The sequence below is a fragment of the Vidua chalybeata genome, chromosome 2 (assembly GCF_026979565.1).
Source record: "Vidua chalybeata isolate OUT-0048 chromosome 2, bVidCha1 merged haplotype, whole genome shotgun sequence".
NCBI classification, from domain to species: Eukaryota; Metazoa; Chordata; class Aves; order Passeriformes; family Viduidae; genus Vidua; species Vidua chalybeata.
This window is the reverse complement of record NC_071531.1, coordinates 95,883,137-95,903,528: the sequence shown is the minus strand read 5'-3', so window position 1 is coordinate 95,903,528 and position 20,392 is coordinate 95,883,137. Positions and strand designations below refer to the sequence as shown.

Genomic DNA, 20,392 nt, shown 5'->3' with positions numbered 1-20,392 from the left:
AAAAACTTGTATTGGGCTACATTTCCATGGAGACTACCAACTTTACATTTCAAAAGTCTCTTGAGGAAACTTCTGCATTAATTTTCTCTTTTACATGATTAGATGATTATACAAGTGATGCAGTATGTGGCGATTATCCGTGGAACAGTAAGTCAGTGTTACAAGGCTGTCATAACCTTAAGAATTAGTTGTGAAAATTTTCTCAATAAGAAGAATCAGAATCTCTTGTCCTTGCACTTAAAAAAATAAGAAACAAGCTTTGGCTCATAAGGAAAATTAATTGTCATCTTATTATTGGCTGTTGCTTTACACTACAGAAATATAGACCTATTTACTATACTTGAGAATCCATCACCATTGGAAAAATGAACAGGAAAATCAAGAGTATCATCTTGGGGAAAAAAACAAGGAATAACAGCTTTTTCTAGCATCATATCCCCCATCGCTGTGTCCTCTGAGCATGATAGCAGCGATTCAGAGGGGAAATCCAACAAGACCCTACTTCATCCTCTGTGTGCCTTGACTGCAGCTCACGTAAGGATGATGTTGATCCCTGTACGTTTCTCATAGCTGTTCTTCTGCCCTAAACCATGGCCTCAAACCTAGCAGTGACTGTACTCAGTGTTCTTGCAGTGGGCATTTTCTTCACCAGCAAATGCTACAAAATTCAGAGGAGAAAGGCATCAACCAGAAAAATTTAGTGTTCAGTAGTGGTTAAAAAGCTCCCTGCCGGTTTTTCAGGGTGACTGTAGCAGAGGAGATTTTTTAGGGAATTTCTTTGGATGAGTTTTTGCTCTTTTATGGTCATATTTAAATGTTCATTTTAATTGCATTGTTCAAAAGCCTGCCTGGAGCAGGAATAGAGCCATACTGTATCTCTTGAACAACATGTTCCTCATCCTTTCTGTCAGAATGCTTTATGTGGTTGGAGTACATGAATCTATAGAGAATGTGGATGTTTGTGAACTGTGCAAAAGTGCAAATTGTGGTTAGCAAACTGCTGGTGGGATGTATGGGAGTGTATGGTCTTGTCAGTCCTCAGCACAATGTACATCCAAACTGATAGCACAGCAAGACACTTCAGAATAACTGATTGTAGAGGGGGCAAGTACAGTATGCATCATCTTCTAAATTAGGTCAAGAAAGTGTTGTGTAAAAAAATTAAACATTTAGTATGCACTGACATGTTTCTGGGAGCAGATATAGAGGGTAATATGGCTGGCAAGATGGAACAGTGTATAACCAATAGTGACATATATAGCACAGAGGAGAAAAACAACCCCAGAAAAAGCAGGAACACAACCTTTTTTTTTTTTTTTTTAAGGAAGGATAATGCACATAATGACCACAAAAGGCCATTAAGTCCAAACTACTGCTAAACACAGGCTAACTGCAAAGACAGGTCACATTGTTCAGGTTCCTATACAGTCAGATCTTTAATTCCCCGGGGTTGAATATTTCACAGTCTCCCTCTCACAGTGCCTGTGTCTAGCAACTGGTAAACTTTTTTTCCTGATACTAGTAGCAATATCTCATGCCACAGCATGCAACCATCCCTCATCCTTCCAATGTGCACCTCTAGAACAAGTCTGGCTCCAGCTCTTCAGAACCAGCAATTTCAGTAGTGGATGACAACAGCATTACAGAATCACAGTTGGAAGGGACCCACCCATCTCCTAAGTGAATGGCCCATACAGGGATCAAACTTACAGCCTTGGCAGTATTAGTACCATGCTCTAACCAACTGAGCTTTGAGACTATTCACCTCCCATTAGTGTTCTCTTCTTTAGCCTGAACAAAAACAGCTTCCTCAACCTCCTCTTCTTACACATCATGAGGTCCAGATCCTACTTAGCTTGATATCTTTCCATTAAGTTCATTTCAGCCAGTTAATATCTCTTCTTTCAGTAATTAAATTGTTTATTTAAATATCAGGAGAGACAGTTCTCCAGATTGCCTGTATCTTGCTTTAATAGGACCTTTTACTTGATTACTTTAATTCAAGTTGTAAGTATTTAAGGTAAATATTTTCTATATAGATTATTTTATTATATTCTTTGGTTGTTAGTGATGTTGGCTGATATGTTGCTTTTTGTAGTTTAAGGTTTGATCTAGAATGGTCTTGTTATTTCCAAAATGGAGGCCAAAGAATTTTTTTTTCTATTATTAAAAAAAAAAAAAAAAAAAAAAAAAAAAAAAAAAAGCCAGGGGAAGTACTTCTAGTGCTGCCTCTGGCCATGTCATTCCCAGTTCTTTACCTGACCTGACACAGGACCCAGACACTGCAGTTTTTCCCCTCACAAACAGGCATTTACCCATGGGAAAGGCAGAGGTGTGTGTTTTTTTGGTCCATGTTCTCTTGAAATAGTTGTACTCTGTTAATAAAATATGCCCCAGAGAGTGGAAGCCCCTGAATTATGCCAGGATGCCTCTTGTTACCTTCAAATACCTTCAGCAGAGATCAGTTCATCAGCCCAGGTATAAAACAGAAAAGCTTTATCAAGCCTCACCAATACTCACTGGATTCCCTGGAAGCACTTTCCTTTGCTTCACTGAGCTTTAGATCATTAGCAGCGTGTCTCACTTCTTCTTGTATCTGTGAAAAACTCTACATCACATAGCAGAGCAAAGTTGATTTTGTCAGTTAAATGATTTCACAGCCCAGCAAAAATATGTTCTCCGAGAAACATGCTAAAAGGCTGTTGTTGATCTTGGCATGCAGAAATTGACCCTGAGGAACCTCTTGCTTCCCATCACTTAATGGTAAGGAACAAAAATAGCACTGAGCAACCAACCTTTTGTGGGAAAGGTAAGGCCAAAATTAGCAAGGGACCCACAAATCTTTTTGAGACCAAACATAGTTCAGGATATTGCCTTTCATATCTCTCTCTGACAAATTTTGATGTTATTGTTCACAGTGAGACTTTAACCATAATTATAATTATAAACAAAAAAATGCAGTGTTGTAGATATGGCATAAATCTTTGTGAATTTCCACAGTTGCTGGAAAATTGTTTTTTTCAGTTGCTCTAGTTTCAGTACAACATAGGAATTTAGACAGGCTGTGTCTAAGTTTTTTTCCTTGGAACCTAAAACATCTTTGAATGCATTTCAGAGGAAAGTTATTTCTTTGTTGTTTGTTTCTTTTGCATGAGACAAAGAGATGTGTTCCTTAAAAGTAAAATTACAGCTCTAGGTAGCTATAAAGGATCAAACAGGATAGATTCAAAATATTTTCTTATTGGAAGTTGTCTGCCAGCACTAAAATATACTGTGTTTAACCCAAGGATTTATCCAAAGGAACAGAGATTTTTTTTTGTGATGGTATTGAGCTGCAACCCTGCTCAAAGTTGCAAGGTTTGCCATCAGAGTCCGAATTTATGAAAAGAGAAGCAGGTCCACTTTTTTGAAAAGACATTTCAGTATCTAATGTCCAAAGATTTCAAGACTGGAAAGAAAGCTTCAAAACCAACATCTATAGATAAATATCTAAAACAAAAGCTAAACTTATCAGTTTATATTTATTGATGGATCTACACATTAACTATATGCAGTATGTGATATCTATTACTAACTTCTTAAGGATTTTTAAAAAGAGTTATGAGAACTTTAATGAAAGATGTTATTTTTCTAAGAACACTTTTATTTCAGTGCTTTTTGTTTTTCTAAGACATATTTTCATTTTGTTGCTTTGAATGAAACTTATTTTACAAAGTGTAGGCTTTATTTCAGAAGAAACAACTTTTTTTATTAATGTTCAAAAAATTTTGCTGTAAAAAAAATATTTAGCTCACAAATTCTTTTAATTTCTCTGAATTAATTTTATCTGATCAATTTTAGTTCCTTTCTTGCTGCAGGCAAACAGGACTTCAGTCAAATGGTTGCAATTGATCAGCTTGCCTGTATAATAATTCACAATGCTTTACAAAACTTCTCCATGGTGTCTGTCATTGCCAGGGCCCTATGTGGTCTGTGGGATTCTTGCCCTGAATTTATCTATTTCATCCCATTAAAACCATAGGCATTTATAAAATTTTTCTCTGTCATCTCAGGCTGTTTCAAAATATCCATGCTGTTATTTCTCTTTTACTGCTCCAATATGTGGGTATAAACAAAGCAGCAAGTATTTGAAAGTCTTACCCTCAACTTTTTAATTAAAATCCTTGATTAATGAGGTGGAAGAGATGCATAATGTTTATAATTTCCTTGTAAGTGGTAATAAATGATAACAGCATGGAATGGATAGGTGATGATCTAAGAGGCAAGTGTTAAATCTGACTGGTATGAAGAGATGGGAAAGACACAGTTAGAGCAAAGAGACAAACAGAATATAGCAAAGAATATCCAGCTAAAAAAAGTGGAATCTGCTCTGAGTGGAATTATTTCAGCTAAATGCAGGCATCTGGAAGTTAGACATCTGTTTTAATTAAGCCTGATCCTCCATGGCTTCCTTTTCAGCCAGTGGGAAGACTGACCCACCTGCAGATTACAGGATTATTGCCTTGGAGATTCTTGTTTCCTCCCAGGGGGCTAAAAGAGTGCTTTGGGCAAGCAACTTGTTCCCAGCCTGACCGCCTAAAAGGCTCTTGCTTTTAGATCTGCTCCCTGTCTTTGGCTAGTTTCTCTTAGCTGTTTTGCCCCAATATGTGTGTGCCAGCTGGCAGTGTCCCCTCTATTTTGTTGAGATGTCAGCTTTCTTGCTTCTGAAAGTGTAGCTCTGACATGATCTCTGTCAGTATGCAGAAAATGTTGCTGCTTTGGCATATTAAAAATCAGGCAGTGCCTGGACTCTCTCTTTCCTACCTGTAGCAGTGCCTCTATTAGACTGGCTCGTCACTGCATATCTTCTCTCCTATTGTGTCAGGTCATGTCTGGAAATGCCCTAAAGCCTCCTTTCATAATAAAATCAGGTACTATCCAGCCATCCATTAATCTTCAATGTAGGAAAGTGTACAAGGTCACAGAGATAGTTCTGCTCTGATCTCTGGATGTATTTTTCTTAAAAAAAAAAAAAAAAAAAAAAAAAAAAAGAAAAAAACAACAACAAAAAAAACCCCATAGATTTTCCAAGTATTTTCCTGATTCTCCCAATGAATGTAACAGAAGAAAATTGGCATGTTGTGTCAGAGCCTGTGGAGGTAAGGGTGGTCTTACTTCTTCCCCCCAGACACTTCCTTCTTGTAAAAAGATACAGTTCTGATCTACAAAAATTTCAAGGCCTCTGGCTGCTGTAAATTAAACCTAAACAGCACAGCTGGGAATCCATGATGTTTGTTGTTCAGAATACCTTCATCATGTCAGCTCACCAGGCCTTAGAGACATCTTTTGCTTTGCATCAAGGCTCTAGGATTTCAGAGTACACTTTTCTAGGATAGCCCTTCAGGCACACTTGGGTAGATTTACAGAACTCTAGAGAGTCCAGTTCTTCCAGCATTCATTGCTCCAGGTGAGCCCTGCTAAGAATCCCTAGCCATGGAGACCTGGTAGCTGCAAAGACTCTGATTGCAGCTGTCATGATGAGGTTGCCCTGGAATTGTGAATTTGAGCAATCAACCATAGGATTTGGTAGCAAGATTTGCTTTCAAAAACACATGGGGGCAGCTCTCCTGTGCATAGGTGGGCTCTGTGTCTTTCACAAACATAGTATCCATCTGCCCATCAGCATAGCTTCAAGTTCTCTGGATGTGAGGTAGGATCTCAGTAACTGTATTTATATATTGAGTTTTTACTTAGATGCTTTGGCTGGCATGAAGAGCAAACTATCACATCTCTCTTACAGCCAGCAAAAATATGGGATTTACAGTTTTCCATTACTATTTGCTTGAAAAGAACAGGCATCAGGATGAACATAAAAGTTGTCTTGAACCAAAAAAATAATTAGAGCCACCACCTTTATAAGTACCCAAAGTATACTCAGAACTTTCAACTGCCAAATGACTTCAAACTGCTGGTAGCTTGGATTATTTGTGTTTCTAATTCAAAATGATCAAATTTACAACAGCCATATAGTCTCTTCCACTTTTTATAATAGGTCAGTATTTCTCTGCTAATGTCAACTTTAAAATTACATTTCATTTTCTGAAGCCCAGGAAGTGCTTGGAAAAATAGTCTGGCTTTTCACTCACAAAGCAGATCAAGTGCAGCAGCATTACTCAGCATTTCTTTTTCAATCTGTCCATAATCCCATTATATTTTAGGCAGTGCTGTCAAAGCATACAATACTGAGCAACAGTCTTACAGAGAACAACTCCATGGCAGTCTGTGTCAGTTCACATCTTTGGCTGGTTGTGAACCGTAGAATATCTTGGCAGAAGACTTCAATTAACCTAAAGCCTCTTGTTAAAGCATTCATCTTATTTTGTATCCCAACCTATTACTGCTCTCTTTTCAAAGTGTATTTTAACTCTGATGAGTCACAAAAAAGTTTATTTCGTTCTATGAATGTGTGCATTGATTTCTGCAAAGCCTTTTTATTTGGGGATCTTCTGTCAATGCAGCTGTTTGCTTCCTGTGCCATAGCAATCTTGCCAATGTCAAGATCCTGCGACTTTTAAATGACAATTTCTTAAATGAAAAAGAGCAAGGTACTGTTCTGTGACACTGAGACTTAGGGGCCATAGCTGTATTACAAAGACTTCAGCTTGGAGCCTGGAGCCAGGTCTTCTCCTGCAGTGGTGATTTTTATGTGCTATAATGCAGGTGGAGCAGCAGTGATTCAGAGCGGTGTCTGAAATGTGAAGGGGATATAGCCACACACAAAGCAGCTGCTTTTATGACCTCATGATGGTTAAGTCTTAGCAAGTTATGCCTGAAAGGTAATGGAAGAGCAAGCAGGGACATTTGCAAGTTCATGGACTGTGTGATGAAGGCTGGAGAGGACTGTGGAGAGAAGGGGGAGACAGAGCTGCTGTCACCGTGTTCATACTGCATGTCACAAGTGAGCAGGTCTTTGAAAAGTGATTAAGTCATTTCACTGGCTGAAATGGGCACCATGTAGGAGCCTGCCCTAGTAGCCTTGTGAAGGTGTTGCCTTTGTGATAGCACTTGGGCAGCTAACAGAAGTGTGGCAGGGTGTGCTGTTAGAGGTTAGTGACCCCTGCCATGCAATCATGTTCCGCTGTTGTCTCACTGTTACGTAGCACAATTGATCGCATCTTTAACATAAGTATTCACTTTGTAACAGTGCTACATTTTCTGGGTTAGTTTTATCTGATACACTACAGATAGAGTTGCAGTCAAGGCAGTCTAGGCTGTTGTAGGCAGTAAAATGGGCCTATTCCACTTTCCTGTCTACATGTTCCCAGTGAGGTCCTTCCTCAGAGGGTGTTGCCTCAGGTCTGCAGAATGCTGAAATAGTGATGGCAGCATGGCTGAAAATTTATTTTTCACAAAAGAAAATAAAAATTGCTGGATCAATCAGATGATTCAGATACTCCTGGTGTTTGTGATTATTGGTGATGACACACAGAAACAAGATGGGTCCATGTGTCTGAGGATTGAGAGTGAAGTTAGTTGGGAAGGGGACTTTTCCTTTTGAAAGCAATCAGGAGACAGAAAAACTAAGCCAATACACTACAAAATTAAATTGTAATAACTCAAAAACCTACCTGGCACAAACAAGAGTATGCAAGAGATTACTTCATTTGGATCCTGTTTGAGAAAAATCACAAGTTTTCCATCCAGTTAACCAGAAGACCCACTGCGACAAAATGTCAAGATTTAAGGAGAATTAAGATCATAGTAAGGAAATGCAGAACTCTACAGGCTCCTGCACGAAATCTGTTTATCATTTTCTAAAAAAGCAGGGAAAAAAAAAAGCATGTTGAATTTACTGTATCTCAACACCAATATGTGAGAGATTGGCAATATTTCTGCCCCTCTAATGAGCACAAAGAAAGAAATTCCTACAAGAAAATAAGTACAATCAAAAGTTGTAATGGTATTATTATTAAAAAATCTCTGTAGATAATAACGTGAAATGTGCCTCTAAATGTACTGTGTTGTCTTATTAACATATTATACAGTAATGTGTAGTATCTTCTTCAGAGTGCTTTTAATTTTTATAGCATTAAAGAGTCTCCACACAGTTGTCTCTGAAGCTGTTAAACCAAGTTCATGTTAGACAATTTGCAAGATTTCCACTTAGATTGATTATTTCTGTTTCACTGTGCCTAGCACAATGTGTGCTCTGCACATATGAAAACAGTTTCAATTCCTTCATGTCCCAAAGGAAGGTGTCCACAAAAGACTTTCTTCTGGAGACACTACTCTTTCATATGGAAAAGGAAGACTTTAGTTCAGCACTGACAATAACAATAGAAATTCTCTTCCTTATTGTGTGAGTTCCAATCAAAATAAATTGTGTTGGATTGACCTGCAGTCATAAATTTTCCAGTCTGAAATACATTGCATCAGTTGCCAAGGACTGAGTTGACACCTGTAACTTATTTTAAGACCCTTTTTATACTTTTTAGGATACAATGAGTAATAGATTGAAGAAAACCAAAGAAATTGTCTTTGTAGAAGTAGATTTTTGAGGTTGTTTTTTTTTTTTTTGTGACAAATTAATTCCAGGAATAGCGAAAAGATGAAATTTCACCTAACTGGATGTGTAAATTGGAGAACTTACCCACCTTCCCTTTACACTAGATGTAAGGAGAATCAATCTATCATGAGTTAAGTGTCTAGAAAAGTCACAGCCTTTTTAAACTTAATATTCATGCCTAATGAATTATGTTCTATTTACAGGTTTTATCTGGGGTGAAATTAAACAGATGTGGGATGGTGGACTACAGGACTACATTCACGATTGGTGGAACCTCATGGATTTTGTAATGAACTCCTTGTACTTGGCAACAATCTCCTTGAAAATCGTTGCATTTTCAAAGGTAAACTGTAAAAAAAAATCAGCAACATTTTAAAGATAAATTAAATCAGGCTTCTTCAATTTTTCATCTGTGTTTGGAGGTCCTGAGGCTTAGCAATTCAAGAGATGTATGATGTGCTCTGTGAATCTTCTGCAGCAATGACAGGAAACTAGACAAGTATAAGAGCAAACAAAATATTGGGTTTTATGCTTTTTTCTTCTTGGCCCATGCAATCTTTTCTAATTTTGTTGTGAACTGTCATATTGTTAAATTCTTGAGAAATGAAAATTACCTGTAATATTTTATAATGCTTGCATTTTATGTTAATCTTTGTTTTTTTAAGTGAGAAATTATTGCTCCTAAGACAATTTTACACACCGTTCAGACACGTCTGCTGCCAAAATATGTAGTCAAAATTGGTGGGGGGAACTAAAGAGCAAGATTTTAATTTCTTTTTAAAATTTGTTATAAGTGCAACATGAAAAAGTAAAACTGAATGGGATAAAATGTTCACGTGAGGCTAGGTGTATTCATTTTTACATTCTTTTTATGGAGTTGTTGTGAACAGTCTTATATTTCCACTGTTTTAAGTACCTTCCAGCAGAACAGCCCTTCTTTGCAAAGGCATAGACCATCTTGTATGAACATTTTGTATGTATTCTACATGAATACATAACCTGGTAGAAATTCCTCAAAAACTGAGCTATTTTGAGCAAAAAGATGGTCTCAAGTCCAAGGACGCCACATATGAAAGGAAATTAAAGCATTTTTTAGCATTTGCCATAGAGTTCTTACCACATCCAAGTAGAGATAAGCCCATTTTTACTGGCCACTGGGATCAGCATTGTACTCCAGATTTTTCAAGTTCCCTGCCACCAGCGATAATTTATAGTTGCAATAGTACTCCTCTGTGTAGTCCCTCCTCTGCCAAGTTTCTTTTGACTGGGACAAGGAGAGAGCTGTCAAGTAGCCAGTGAGGACTTCCTCTCCTCAAACAGCAGCTGTTCTTGCTGCCATGGGCATAGAGGAACTTAGGCACTCTAATTTATATCATCTTGTGTCTGGTCACAAAGGTCCATGTGTCAGCCAGTCAGGAGCAAGGATGAACAAAGACCCCCAGGTCATGTGTTGACACATCAGCCTTCTTTGACAAAAGGTTTCTGACATTTCTGGCTGGATCTCTGGCTGCAAACCTTTGGAAGTCTTCTCACTCAAAGAAATTTGGAGCCTGAAAGAGGAAGGTGCTCCAAAGAGTGGTGAACTGTTATTTAAAAGCTAATGAAATGCCTTTTTACACACAAAGATGCCTTATAATAAAGTGACTAGAAAAGAAATAGTCATTTCACTGTCCCTCATAACAAAGCATACAGCTCATTTAAAATAGATGTTTCCAAATCATTGGAGATGGCCAATTATTCACTTCAGAATAATATTGATTAGAAGACATTATAATCCTTTCATCTCCCAAGTGGCTTCTGCTTACAGTAATCAGTTTCCAAGGTGACAGTATCTGGGAAAATGTGCATCCATTACTCTCCAAATTAGTGTTTACATTTTAATCATAATGAATACAGTGCATACAAAAGCTGTGCTACTCAACTGAAACACATGTGAAGTAATGAACAGAGAAATACAAGTTTGATTTAATTCCCTGCCACATTCCTTCAAATGCCTACAATGGAGTTCTTTGCCACTATGAGATTGAGAGGATGCCAAATGTAACCAGTACACTTTAATGTAAAGCTTTAATTTTCTTTTCCTAAGCATTGTGATTCAGGTTTTTCTAAGTTACACCTCTTCTGTCTTTATTGAACCAAATACATAAGGTCAGTTCTTAGATTTATTCTGTCTTCTATGGATCAGTTCCAGTCACCCAATAAAACATTTTAACCAACTCTCTTGAATAAAATTATGAGTGTCCCTATGCTACTCTCCTGTGTGATAAATATTCCCAGAGTAAAATATAGTGTTTATTGCCCATTTAAGGCTCTTACTGATGCAGTAGTACTGATGCAGTAGATGGATATTATCTAGAGTAGCTGATAAGGTCAAGTAAAATTCACCAAAGCATATAATTTCAGGATGAGAGACCTGCTAAGATAACTCAAGGTAACTGGTTCATTGCCAGTATTCAAATAAAATAAGGACATCTTATAATTTTCAATGGCCTATGGTTTATTGTCTCTGTATCAACATGTTACGTCTTCCTAAATGATCCAGTATATCCATTGAAAATGCTCTCTCCTCCATAAAAATATCATAATATATAGTATATTGTCATAGACTTTTTAAAGTACAAGATGACAGATTTTAAGCAACACATTTGTTTTTATGGAGGGTTTTTAGGTAGAAATCATTTTGCGTTAAGAAAAAATGGTTCCTTTTATGTTTTTTGAATATAATCTATTTTGTTCTGATATGTAAAGTTCAGTGCAGTGCCAACATGTGTGCAGAATCTGCTTGCTTTCTCTTAAATACTTGCTAAACCTGAGCACTGGACCTAGTGCTGCTTGTTTCCCATTCTGCTAAAAATCGCATACAATCTCATAGTGGTGATAACGTGCCTCAGCCACTGATGTGAATATCTAGTAGGGACACAAATTCCTATTCAGGGCAAGAACTCTGAAAAGTAGCTAAAGTACATTATTTGTCTCAACATTTACTGGCTTGATCACTTAATGGTCACGGTGACAGGTCAACTTTGTTCAATAGTAAATATGATTACATGTTTCTCCTGCTACCACTTCTGCAGAAGCGAACATCTTCTTGCATATTTGCATTGTAAAATTGTTTTGATTGATATTTTATCAGATTCACAGACTAAATGTCCATTTACACAGGCAGATTAACACCTCTCCACCCCTGAGAAATTATGGACTTAATTCCTCAGTGTAATTACCATTCTAAAGCTCTCTGCTAGGCCATCCCTCTGCCCCTTTCCTACTGCTGCTTTGAAATTCCACATAATGAATGCAAAGCTTGGTATATACATTTTAAAATACGAAGAGTTCACATTTACATATGACTTTTCAGGAAAGTATTTAAAGTACTTTTCCTGAAATGGATATTATTTGACTTGTCTCTTTGTGACCAGAAACAAGGGGGTGATCTTAGACTGAGGTCCAACAGCCCATTAAACATTCAGGTAGCCTGATCTACATGTCTGTTTGAGATCTCGTGGTGTTTCCAAGAGATCAAGAGTTCATGTCTTTTGTTTTAATGGGAAAGCAGTGATCACTCCGCTTTTTTTCCCTCGCAAATGGTTCAGATATTGAATTTGCACTTTAATTCCTTTGAGTAAGGATCAAGGATTATTACCTTGTATTCCCTGGCTAACATCACAAAAACATCGTATATTTACCTTGAAACTCTGATGTTTATATGCTGCTCAATTTGTTTTCTGCTCTTCTTATTTTTCCATTGATATGCCATGTAAATTTCCTTCAACCACAGAGCCAATAATTGGTGTTATTTAATCAAATTAAGTGATGATTGGCTTTGTTACATGTCAAAAGGTTGTGTTTGCATTTCCAGGGGGGACAGAAATTCATCAGGGTCAGCAAATAGAGGACTGCAGAGTATCAACATCATGATTTACAGCCAACTCAGTGTTGCTATGTTTTCTCTTACAATTTTCCACTCCTTAGAACAATATTAATTTATTTATCCTTAGAACAATATTAATTGTCTGTTCTGTGTAGAACAGAAGGACTTCAACAAACATGAGTGAGATAAAAAATACTTCAATTCTAAGTGGTTCGACTCTAAGATACATTTTTTATTCTTTTTCACTGTTCCTGGTTTTAGTATACCTAGTCTTTTTGCTACTCTTCTGCATTTTCATTTTCACATGAAAGCTGCTTTGTTCTCTAAGGCTTTTTTTATATTTCTAGATTACTTTTCAGCAGCCTCTCCTCTGCTTAGTGTAATCAATAGGGGTTTGTTGTTAGAGACCTCTTATACTAATTTTTTTCTTTATATCGTTTGCAGTCTTCTTGCAGTTAGTACATTTCACAGACAGTTTCCAAACTTATCTCTCAGGCCTTCACCTTTCTCACTTTTTTCTGCCAAGTATTTACAGTCTTTTAAATTATGTTTCCTCAACACTAAAATAGCAGCCACCACTCTCTGCTTACAATGGTGACACCTCTTGAATTCTATCCAAACACGCAGGAAGCACTTGGGCCCAGAAAAGGAAGAGTCAGATATGCTGAAATATCACAGTTGTGCCTTTGATTTCCCTTTTACAAATAAAAGGTCATTTGATCTTTTCTGAATGTTCAAACAAATCAGTTGTGTGTCTTTATCCAGGACATCATAGACAAAGTCCTTTTTTCCTCACCTTTATACTTAATATCATTGCTTCTAGAAAATGTGACATTGGACACATCTTGCCACACTACAGCTGTAAGACACTCTATCCCCTTCCCCAACATTCAATGAGGAGAAAATGAGGAAGTTAAAGAGCAACTCACCTATGTGGGCTATTTTCTTTCCCACTACTCTAGAAATTCTCATTTCTCTTTGTTGACTGTAAGAGTAGGTGGCAGAGTGCAGATATGGCTATCCACACCTGACTTTTTAAACTTGATTCTTCGTGTCTTGGTATTTCATGTCCTATACTTATTCAGTGTCATGTAATTCCCATGAATTTCTTGGAAGGGTATTTCCTTAGATTTCTCCCAACTCCCCCACATCTGTAACTTCCCTGGAATCTGTTACTGCTTGCCCTCACCTAAAATATGTCTGCAGTTTGATGCTTTTGATTCTCTACCAAAAACTCCATCTCTTTCCAGTTTCATGAATGTTCTTTACATTTCTCCATGACTGTATTTTATTTTATTGCCCCAAGACACCTTGTGTACTTTTCCCTAATCTGAGTATCTACTGCATTGTCCAGTACCAACCTTTGCTTGTATGGACAATTATTCCTAGCTATTTAAAAGGTGCAAGTTTTCAGCTGTGAGGGTTGTAAAGTGCCATGAGAATTTGCAGTAATGTGTGGTAATATCTTATTCAAAGACATTATAGGAATCATGCTGAAGAGTTTACATCTCTCTCTTCTCTAAAACACTGGAAATATTTTCTTCTGCTTTTTCTTCTTGTTTTATCTCTTAGGTGTTGTCTCCGGTAACTAAATTCTGCTTTCTACTGCCTGTTTTTCATCACTGATCTTGAGTCAATCAGAACTGGATTAAAGAGCCATAGTGGATGGGGCAGATGACCATAATCATTAGGGAGTGGATAGTCTAATGAAGAGAGTATTGATCTATGATTCCATCAGGTCTAGATTTAATTCACTGCTCTGTAGAGAAAAAATATCATAGGTGAATGAAATGTAAGGCTGAGTAATTCTTAATCCTTTAATGGGCTATTTTTCAGTTTTTCAGTTCTCATCCCCAGGTTCCACAAACCTGTCAGCTGCTATGGCTGCTTGTATATGAGTAAATGGCATTGTACCAGGGATTGCTGTCAGGCACTGGGACAATTTCACATGCATACCAGTTGGTTAGAGAAACCCTGGTGAGGGGCCTGTGCCAACTGTTACTGTCCAAAACAATGCCAAGTTCCCTTTCACAGTTTGGATCATAGAATCACAGAATCATAGAATGGTATGGGTTGGAAAAGACCTTTAAAGATCACGTAGTCCAGTGCCTCTGCAATAAGCACAGATATCAGCCTGACCAGCCTGACCTTGAATATTTCCAGGAATGGGTTATCTACAACCTCTCTGGACAACGTGTTCCAGTGTTTCAACACCCTCATCATAAAGAATTTCTTCCTTATATCTAGTCCAAATCTACCCTTTTTCAGTTTAAAACCATTAGCTCATTCCTATTGCTACAGGCCCTAGTAAAAAAGTCTATCTCCATCTTTGCTATGAGGTCCTTTTAGGTACTATAAGGCCACAAGATCTCCCCAAAGTCACCTTTTCTCCACACGAAACAACCCCAACTCTCTCAGCCTTTCCTCAGAAGAGAGGTGCTCCAGCTTTGTGACCATTTTCACTCTGGACCAGCTCCAATAGTCCATGTTTTTCCTGTAGGGAGGATGCCAGAGCTGGATACAGCACTCTGGGTGGAGTCTCGCCAGAGTGGAGTAGAGGGGCAGAAACCCCTACCTTGGTCTTCTGGCCCCACTTCTTGTATAGCCCAGGATATGGTTGGGTTTCTGGGCTGTGAGCATTCATCTGCTGGTACCTCAACTCCATCTCCTCACAATCTCCTCACTCCCCAGACTGGGAGATGCCCTGACCCAGATGCAGTGCCCTGTACTTGGCCTTGTTAAACCCCATGGTGTTCCCATGGGGCCACTTCTTGAGCTTGTTCCGGTCTCTCTGGATGGCATCCTGTCCTTCAGGCATGTCAACCACACCTCTCAGCTAGGTATCATCTTTAGACATGCTGAGTGTGCACTCAATCCCTCTATGTCATTAATGAGGATGTTAAAAAGTCCCAGTCGCTGTAGATCCCTGAGGGATGCTACCTGTCACAGATGTCCATTTAGACATCAAGCCATTGAACATCTCTCTATGGATGCACTCATCCAGCCAGTTCTTTATCCACTGAACAGTCCACCCATCAAATCCATCTCTCACCAGTTTAGAGAGAAGGATGTTGTAAGGGACCATGTCAAAAGCCTTACACAAGTCCAGACAGATGACACCTGCAACCTTTCCCTTGTCCACTGATGTAGTCACTCCATCATAGAACACCACTTGGTTGGTCAGGAAGGACTTTCCCTTGGTGAAATCGTGCTTCAAATCACGTCCCTGCCCTCCATGTGCCTTAGCATAGCTTCTAGAGGGATCTGTTCCATGGCCTTCCCAGGCACAGAGGGGAGGCTGACAGGTTGGTTGTTGCCAATGTTTTAATTTCTCTCCTTTTTAAAAATGGGTGCAATGTTTTCCTCTTTCTAGTCACTGGGGACTTCACCTGACTGACAGGACTTTTCAAATATGATGGAGAGTGACTTGGAAACTACATCAGCCAGTTTGTTTAGGATTCTGGGATGCATCTGATCATAATTCCTACAGAATTAACATATGTTCAAGTTACTCAGGTGTTTCTGAACCACTCTGAGAGTAATCACATTTTGTAGGGTGAATGTGGTGAAATGCTGTGATGCCTGTTTATGTTGTGTCATCTGGCCCCAGTGACACATGGAGTCCCTTTCCTTACTGCTCAGGGCATTCCCAGCTGCTCTGAAGGTGCACCTGTGTGGTCTAGAATAGGTAAATAAAGATAACATGCCCTTTGAGATTTGCTTTATATTATATTATCTCCTTTTTAGAGGTCTTCCTAGCATAGATTCTCTTCTCTGATATGTTCTATAAAACAGATTTAAGAGACAAAATAAATAATAATGAGTCTGCTAGTAGTTAATCCTTCATCTTCAAGAATCTTTTTTTTTGATAGAGCATGAACAGAAGTCACGGTTTCAGGGGTCAGACCCTTTGATAATGAGACACATAAGAAGTTTGCCATGGTTCATTAATAAACATCTTTTTCATCACTGGTCCAGTATTAGTGATTAATTTATATACTTACTTGGTGATTTAATGTTTTCTTCTGACTTTCCAGAGCTTTTGTGGGTTTCTATCCATCACTGTCAGCCCTGCAGTTTTCTTCAAAGAAATAATTTACCTGCTTGTACAGCTGGAAACTTCTATAATTCTAAAAAGCAAGGTGCTCAAAACTGTTCTTTTTGCAGTGTCAGACTTTTTAAACTGTGAAATTTTTTGCTACTGTGAAAATGTATTGTGATATCTGCAAATTAATTGAGCAGCTTATGAAGAAACTGACATGCTTGTTTATGCATCAAAATAGAGGAGTAATTTCTTCCCTTCTGCTTGTTTTCAGTATAGTGGGTTAGTTCCACGGGAGAGCTGGGACATGTGGCATCCAACCCTGGTGGCTGAGGCCCTGTTTGCAATCGCAAATATCTTTAGCTCCCTGCGCTTGATCTCATTATTCACTGCAAATTCTCACCTGGGACCTCTGCAGATATCTTTAGGAAGAATGTTGCTGGACATTTTGAAGTTTCTCTTCATATACTGCCTTGTGCTGCTTGCTTTTGCAAATGGATTGAACCAGCTGTACTTCTACTATGAGACAAATGAACCTGGCAACTGCAAAGGAATACGATGTGAAAAGCAGAATAATGCATTTTCAACGTAAGTAGCTATTTATTTCTATCCTCCCCCTCTCCTCAAATATTTTAAGACTTAGATGCTGTCTACAGAAAAGAACCTCTGTTTTCTGTTGGCATTACAGTGGTGTCCTGACAAACACATCTAATATTACCCTAATAGTAAAAAAATCACATTTCATCACTCTAATAATGTTCACCTCATACCACAGTAAAGTCTGTACAATTCAAGATATTTCAAAAGATAATAAGTAAAATAGAGATAAGAGGAAGATAAATGAGATTAGAAGTTGCATAAGGTCACCAGTTCAGATCTTGCTCATCCAGACAGCTGTCACTCTGCTTTTCTTCCATGTCTACCTGTGGGCATTAAATAAGTGTGGTGTTTTAAAACCTGAAGATTCCTTGCAAATGTGATAGGCTGTAAAAAAAAACATGCAGTCGAAGATTCTACTGACTCTACTGCCCCCAATCAAATTTCTAATTTCTATTATAAACTGTTTCTCTTTTTTTCACTTTGAAATCAATTTTACTTCATTATAGTTTTTAGTTCATCTATAGTACCAAAATACTTCCACATGAACACTAATTTTCTTGTCTTTTGCCTTCCAACCTGTATCAAACTACTGCTATAAATGTCCATTCCCTATTAACTTCTGTGTATCTAGGCTTTTTTTTAAATATATTTATTACCAATGGTTTCCTTCTTAGAGGAAATAATTTTATAAAAATAGCAGCCTTTATATCATCTTAATCAAGTAACTTTTCTCAGGCACAGCATATTTATGTTGTATATTAATAACATCTATGCAGGTCTAAACTTTATGTGATCTGAACAGAAAAGCATACAGAAATTTTTCAGAGCTCAGCATTGAGGAAAGCATTATTCATCTGGGAAATAGTGGAGAGTACTGGTACCAGTGTCAGAAGGTGGTGTCATGGCAAAATGTGATGCTTTATGTGCTCCATACTTTCAAGGAGCAGCCTAACCAGGACCATTCTTATGACACTACAGTGTAGCTGAACACAGAACAAAAGGGAAAAAATTTCAATCTATCTAGGTGCAGAGATATACTGCCTACAGCCATTGTTATTTTTACTGGCTTCCTAGCTGTTGTACAAACTTCTCTAAGGGAATGTCTTATGCTTTAGGTATAAAAACACAAGTTTTTTTTTGAGAGAAGCATCCTTGTCTTTTTTGTGTCTCCCTTCTTTGTAAAACAAAACATGTGCTAATGCTAATAATGTCTTTCTAATTATTCAACTCCTTTTTTGTCAGTGGCTGTCAACAAACCAGAATTGCAAAATTTGAGGATACCATACCTCTTTCAACATCCTGGCGAGACATTACTTTTGCAGTCATACTTGAGTTTGGATCCTTATTCTACCCCTTATAGTTAAAGCAAAAGGTGAAAGTACTTCAAAAGAAAGTGTCCAGCATAAGATCTCTGAAACTATATTTATCTCTCTGAAGTTTGAACGAAATCAGCATTTTGCTTGCAGGCTTATTTATAGATTCTCTATTGTATATCTAGAGGTCCAGATTTGAAACACTAGGCCATTGTTTCACTAGAAAGATATTCCCTCTATGTTGGCTATATTGTGATAGGTGTCATTCATCTCAGTCAAGTGAAGAACTTTTGTGTGTTTTGGGAGAAACTGAACAATCTGAAAACGAAATGTGTAGTTATTATGCAGCTATTCCTTCTGGGTTTTGTTTTCCAGGTTATTTGAAACGCTGCAGTCATTATTCTGGTCTATATTTGGACTCATCAATCTCTATGTGACCAACGTGAAAGCGAGGCATGAATTCACTGAATTCGTTGGGGCCACCATGTTTGGTACCTATAATGTAATATCTCTGGTTGTTCTACTCAACATGCTAATAGCCATGATGAATAACTCTTACCAACTCATTGCTGTAAGTTGTTTCTTATTTTTAGATCATTTATAATATATACACCCTCTCTCTGTTCCTACATTCAATTTTTCTGGCAGTAAAACACTTCACAGATAGGACATTGGAACAAATATTGCAATGTACTCTGATTCTTTTGCACTGTTCTGGAAGGACAAAGAAACCAGACCCAAAGAAACTGGACTGGGTAGAGTGAAATTTCCCCACAACACTGAGTGGGGAAGAGGTGAAGAAGCCAGCTCGTGAGTTGAAGAGGGTGTCCTGATGCTTCTGGCAAGTGACATGGGCTACAGCCCTGCCCAAGCTGCACTGTGCAGGACCTCTTCTTAGAAAAAGACTGCCCAGGATTGCTCTGTTGCTGATACATTTTTAATACATTATATTTATTAACATTTGAAAGATTGCTATTTTATTTTATCTGACGTGGATATACAGCTAACAGAAATTGGGTGCCCATGTTCCAAGGACACTAGCTATTGAAACAAAAGGTCGTGTCTTCTCATTCAACAGTGTCTTGTTTCCTCCTTCAGTGAAAACTGTCTTTATCATTACCAGAGCTATTGGCGTAGTTTTGTTTGTAAACTGTCTATTAAGGAGACTAAGAGAAATAAACACTGATTCATCATATGAAAATTCAAATATGATCATGCAGAAAGCAAACAAAAGAAAGCTTCACAGTCTTAAGATTTAAATATGCCCTTTTTTTCCAATCTGGAAATTAGAAGTGTTTCCACAAAAGAAAAACTGACCACCTGTGTTTGTATAACTCTAGTTGTCAGAGTCTAGTGAACCATATCACAACATAGTACCACTCACCAAAATTTGGGCTGTAGGTAGCATACTTTTCCTGCTACAACTTCTAAATTGTTGCTTTTGTTACTGTATGGTCAGGGCTAGACCTGTAGCTGAAGTTCTTGGCTATCCAAATCTATCATTAGTGATTTAAACTTTTTATTCAGCTGCTAGGATTTAGGTATCTTTCCTTGGCCTTTACCTTTCATTTTCCCAAAAATTTCAGAATTATACAATGCTATATAGGTTACAAACGAAATGAAATTTCAAATAAAAATAAAAAACCCACCCCACAACCTATCCTTAATATAGAATTCTGAAGTAGTAGGGAAAAAAAAGGATAATTGACTCAATAGTTTAAGTAGTGTCATGATTTGTTGGATACCTATTTGTGAATTTTGGGGACTGGTAATTTCTAAAAAAATGCATGAGCCTAGCTGACTTTTTGCAGCTACTGCAGAGCAGTATAATTAGACTGATCTATGAGGAATAATGTTGAGCTGCTATTATAACAAAATGTTTCTTCCGGAACTGTAGTATTTCTCTGCTTGTAATTACCTTTTCTGTTTTTTGAGAGACTTTCAATAATTTAACAGCTTGTAACAGGGAAAGAAGTGCTTATAAGTAGATATCTACTTTACATATTGAATATCTCCTTACTGTG

General features: G+C 37.8%; 1 protein-coding gene across 2 annotated transcripts in view; it reads left to right on the top strand.

The window, feature by feature from the left end:
- Positions 1-20,392, top strand: part of TRPC4 (transient receptor potential cation channel subfamily C member 4) — a 131,227-nt gene that overhangs the window by 97,559 nt on the left and 13,276 nt on the right. For both annotated transcript variants that reach the window (XM_053934709.1, XM_053934710.1), the window contains 3 exons: positions 8,749-8,888; positions 16,730-17,043; positions 18,744-18,939. In XM_053934709.1, coding sequence (XP_053790684.1) covers positions 8,749-8,888; positions 16,730-17,043; positions 18,744-18,939 — 650 coding nt within the window. The remainder of the gene's footprint in view (positions 1-8,748; positions 8,889-16,729; positions 17,044-18,743; positions 18,940-20,392) is intronic.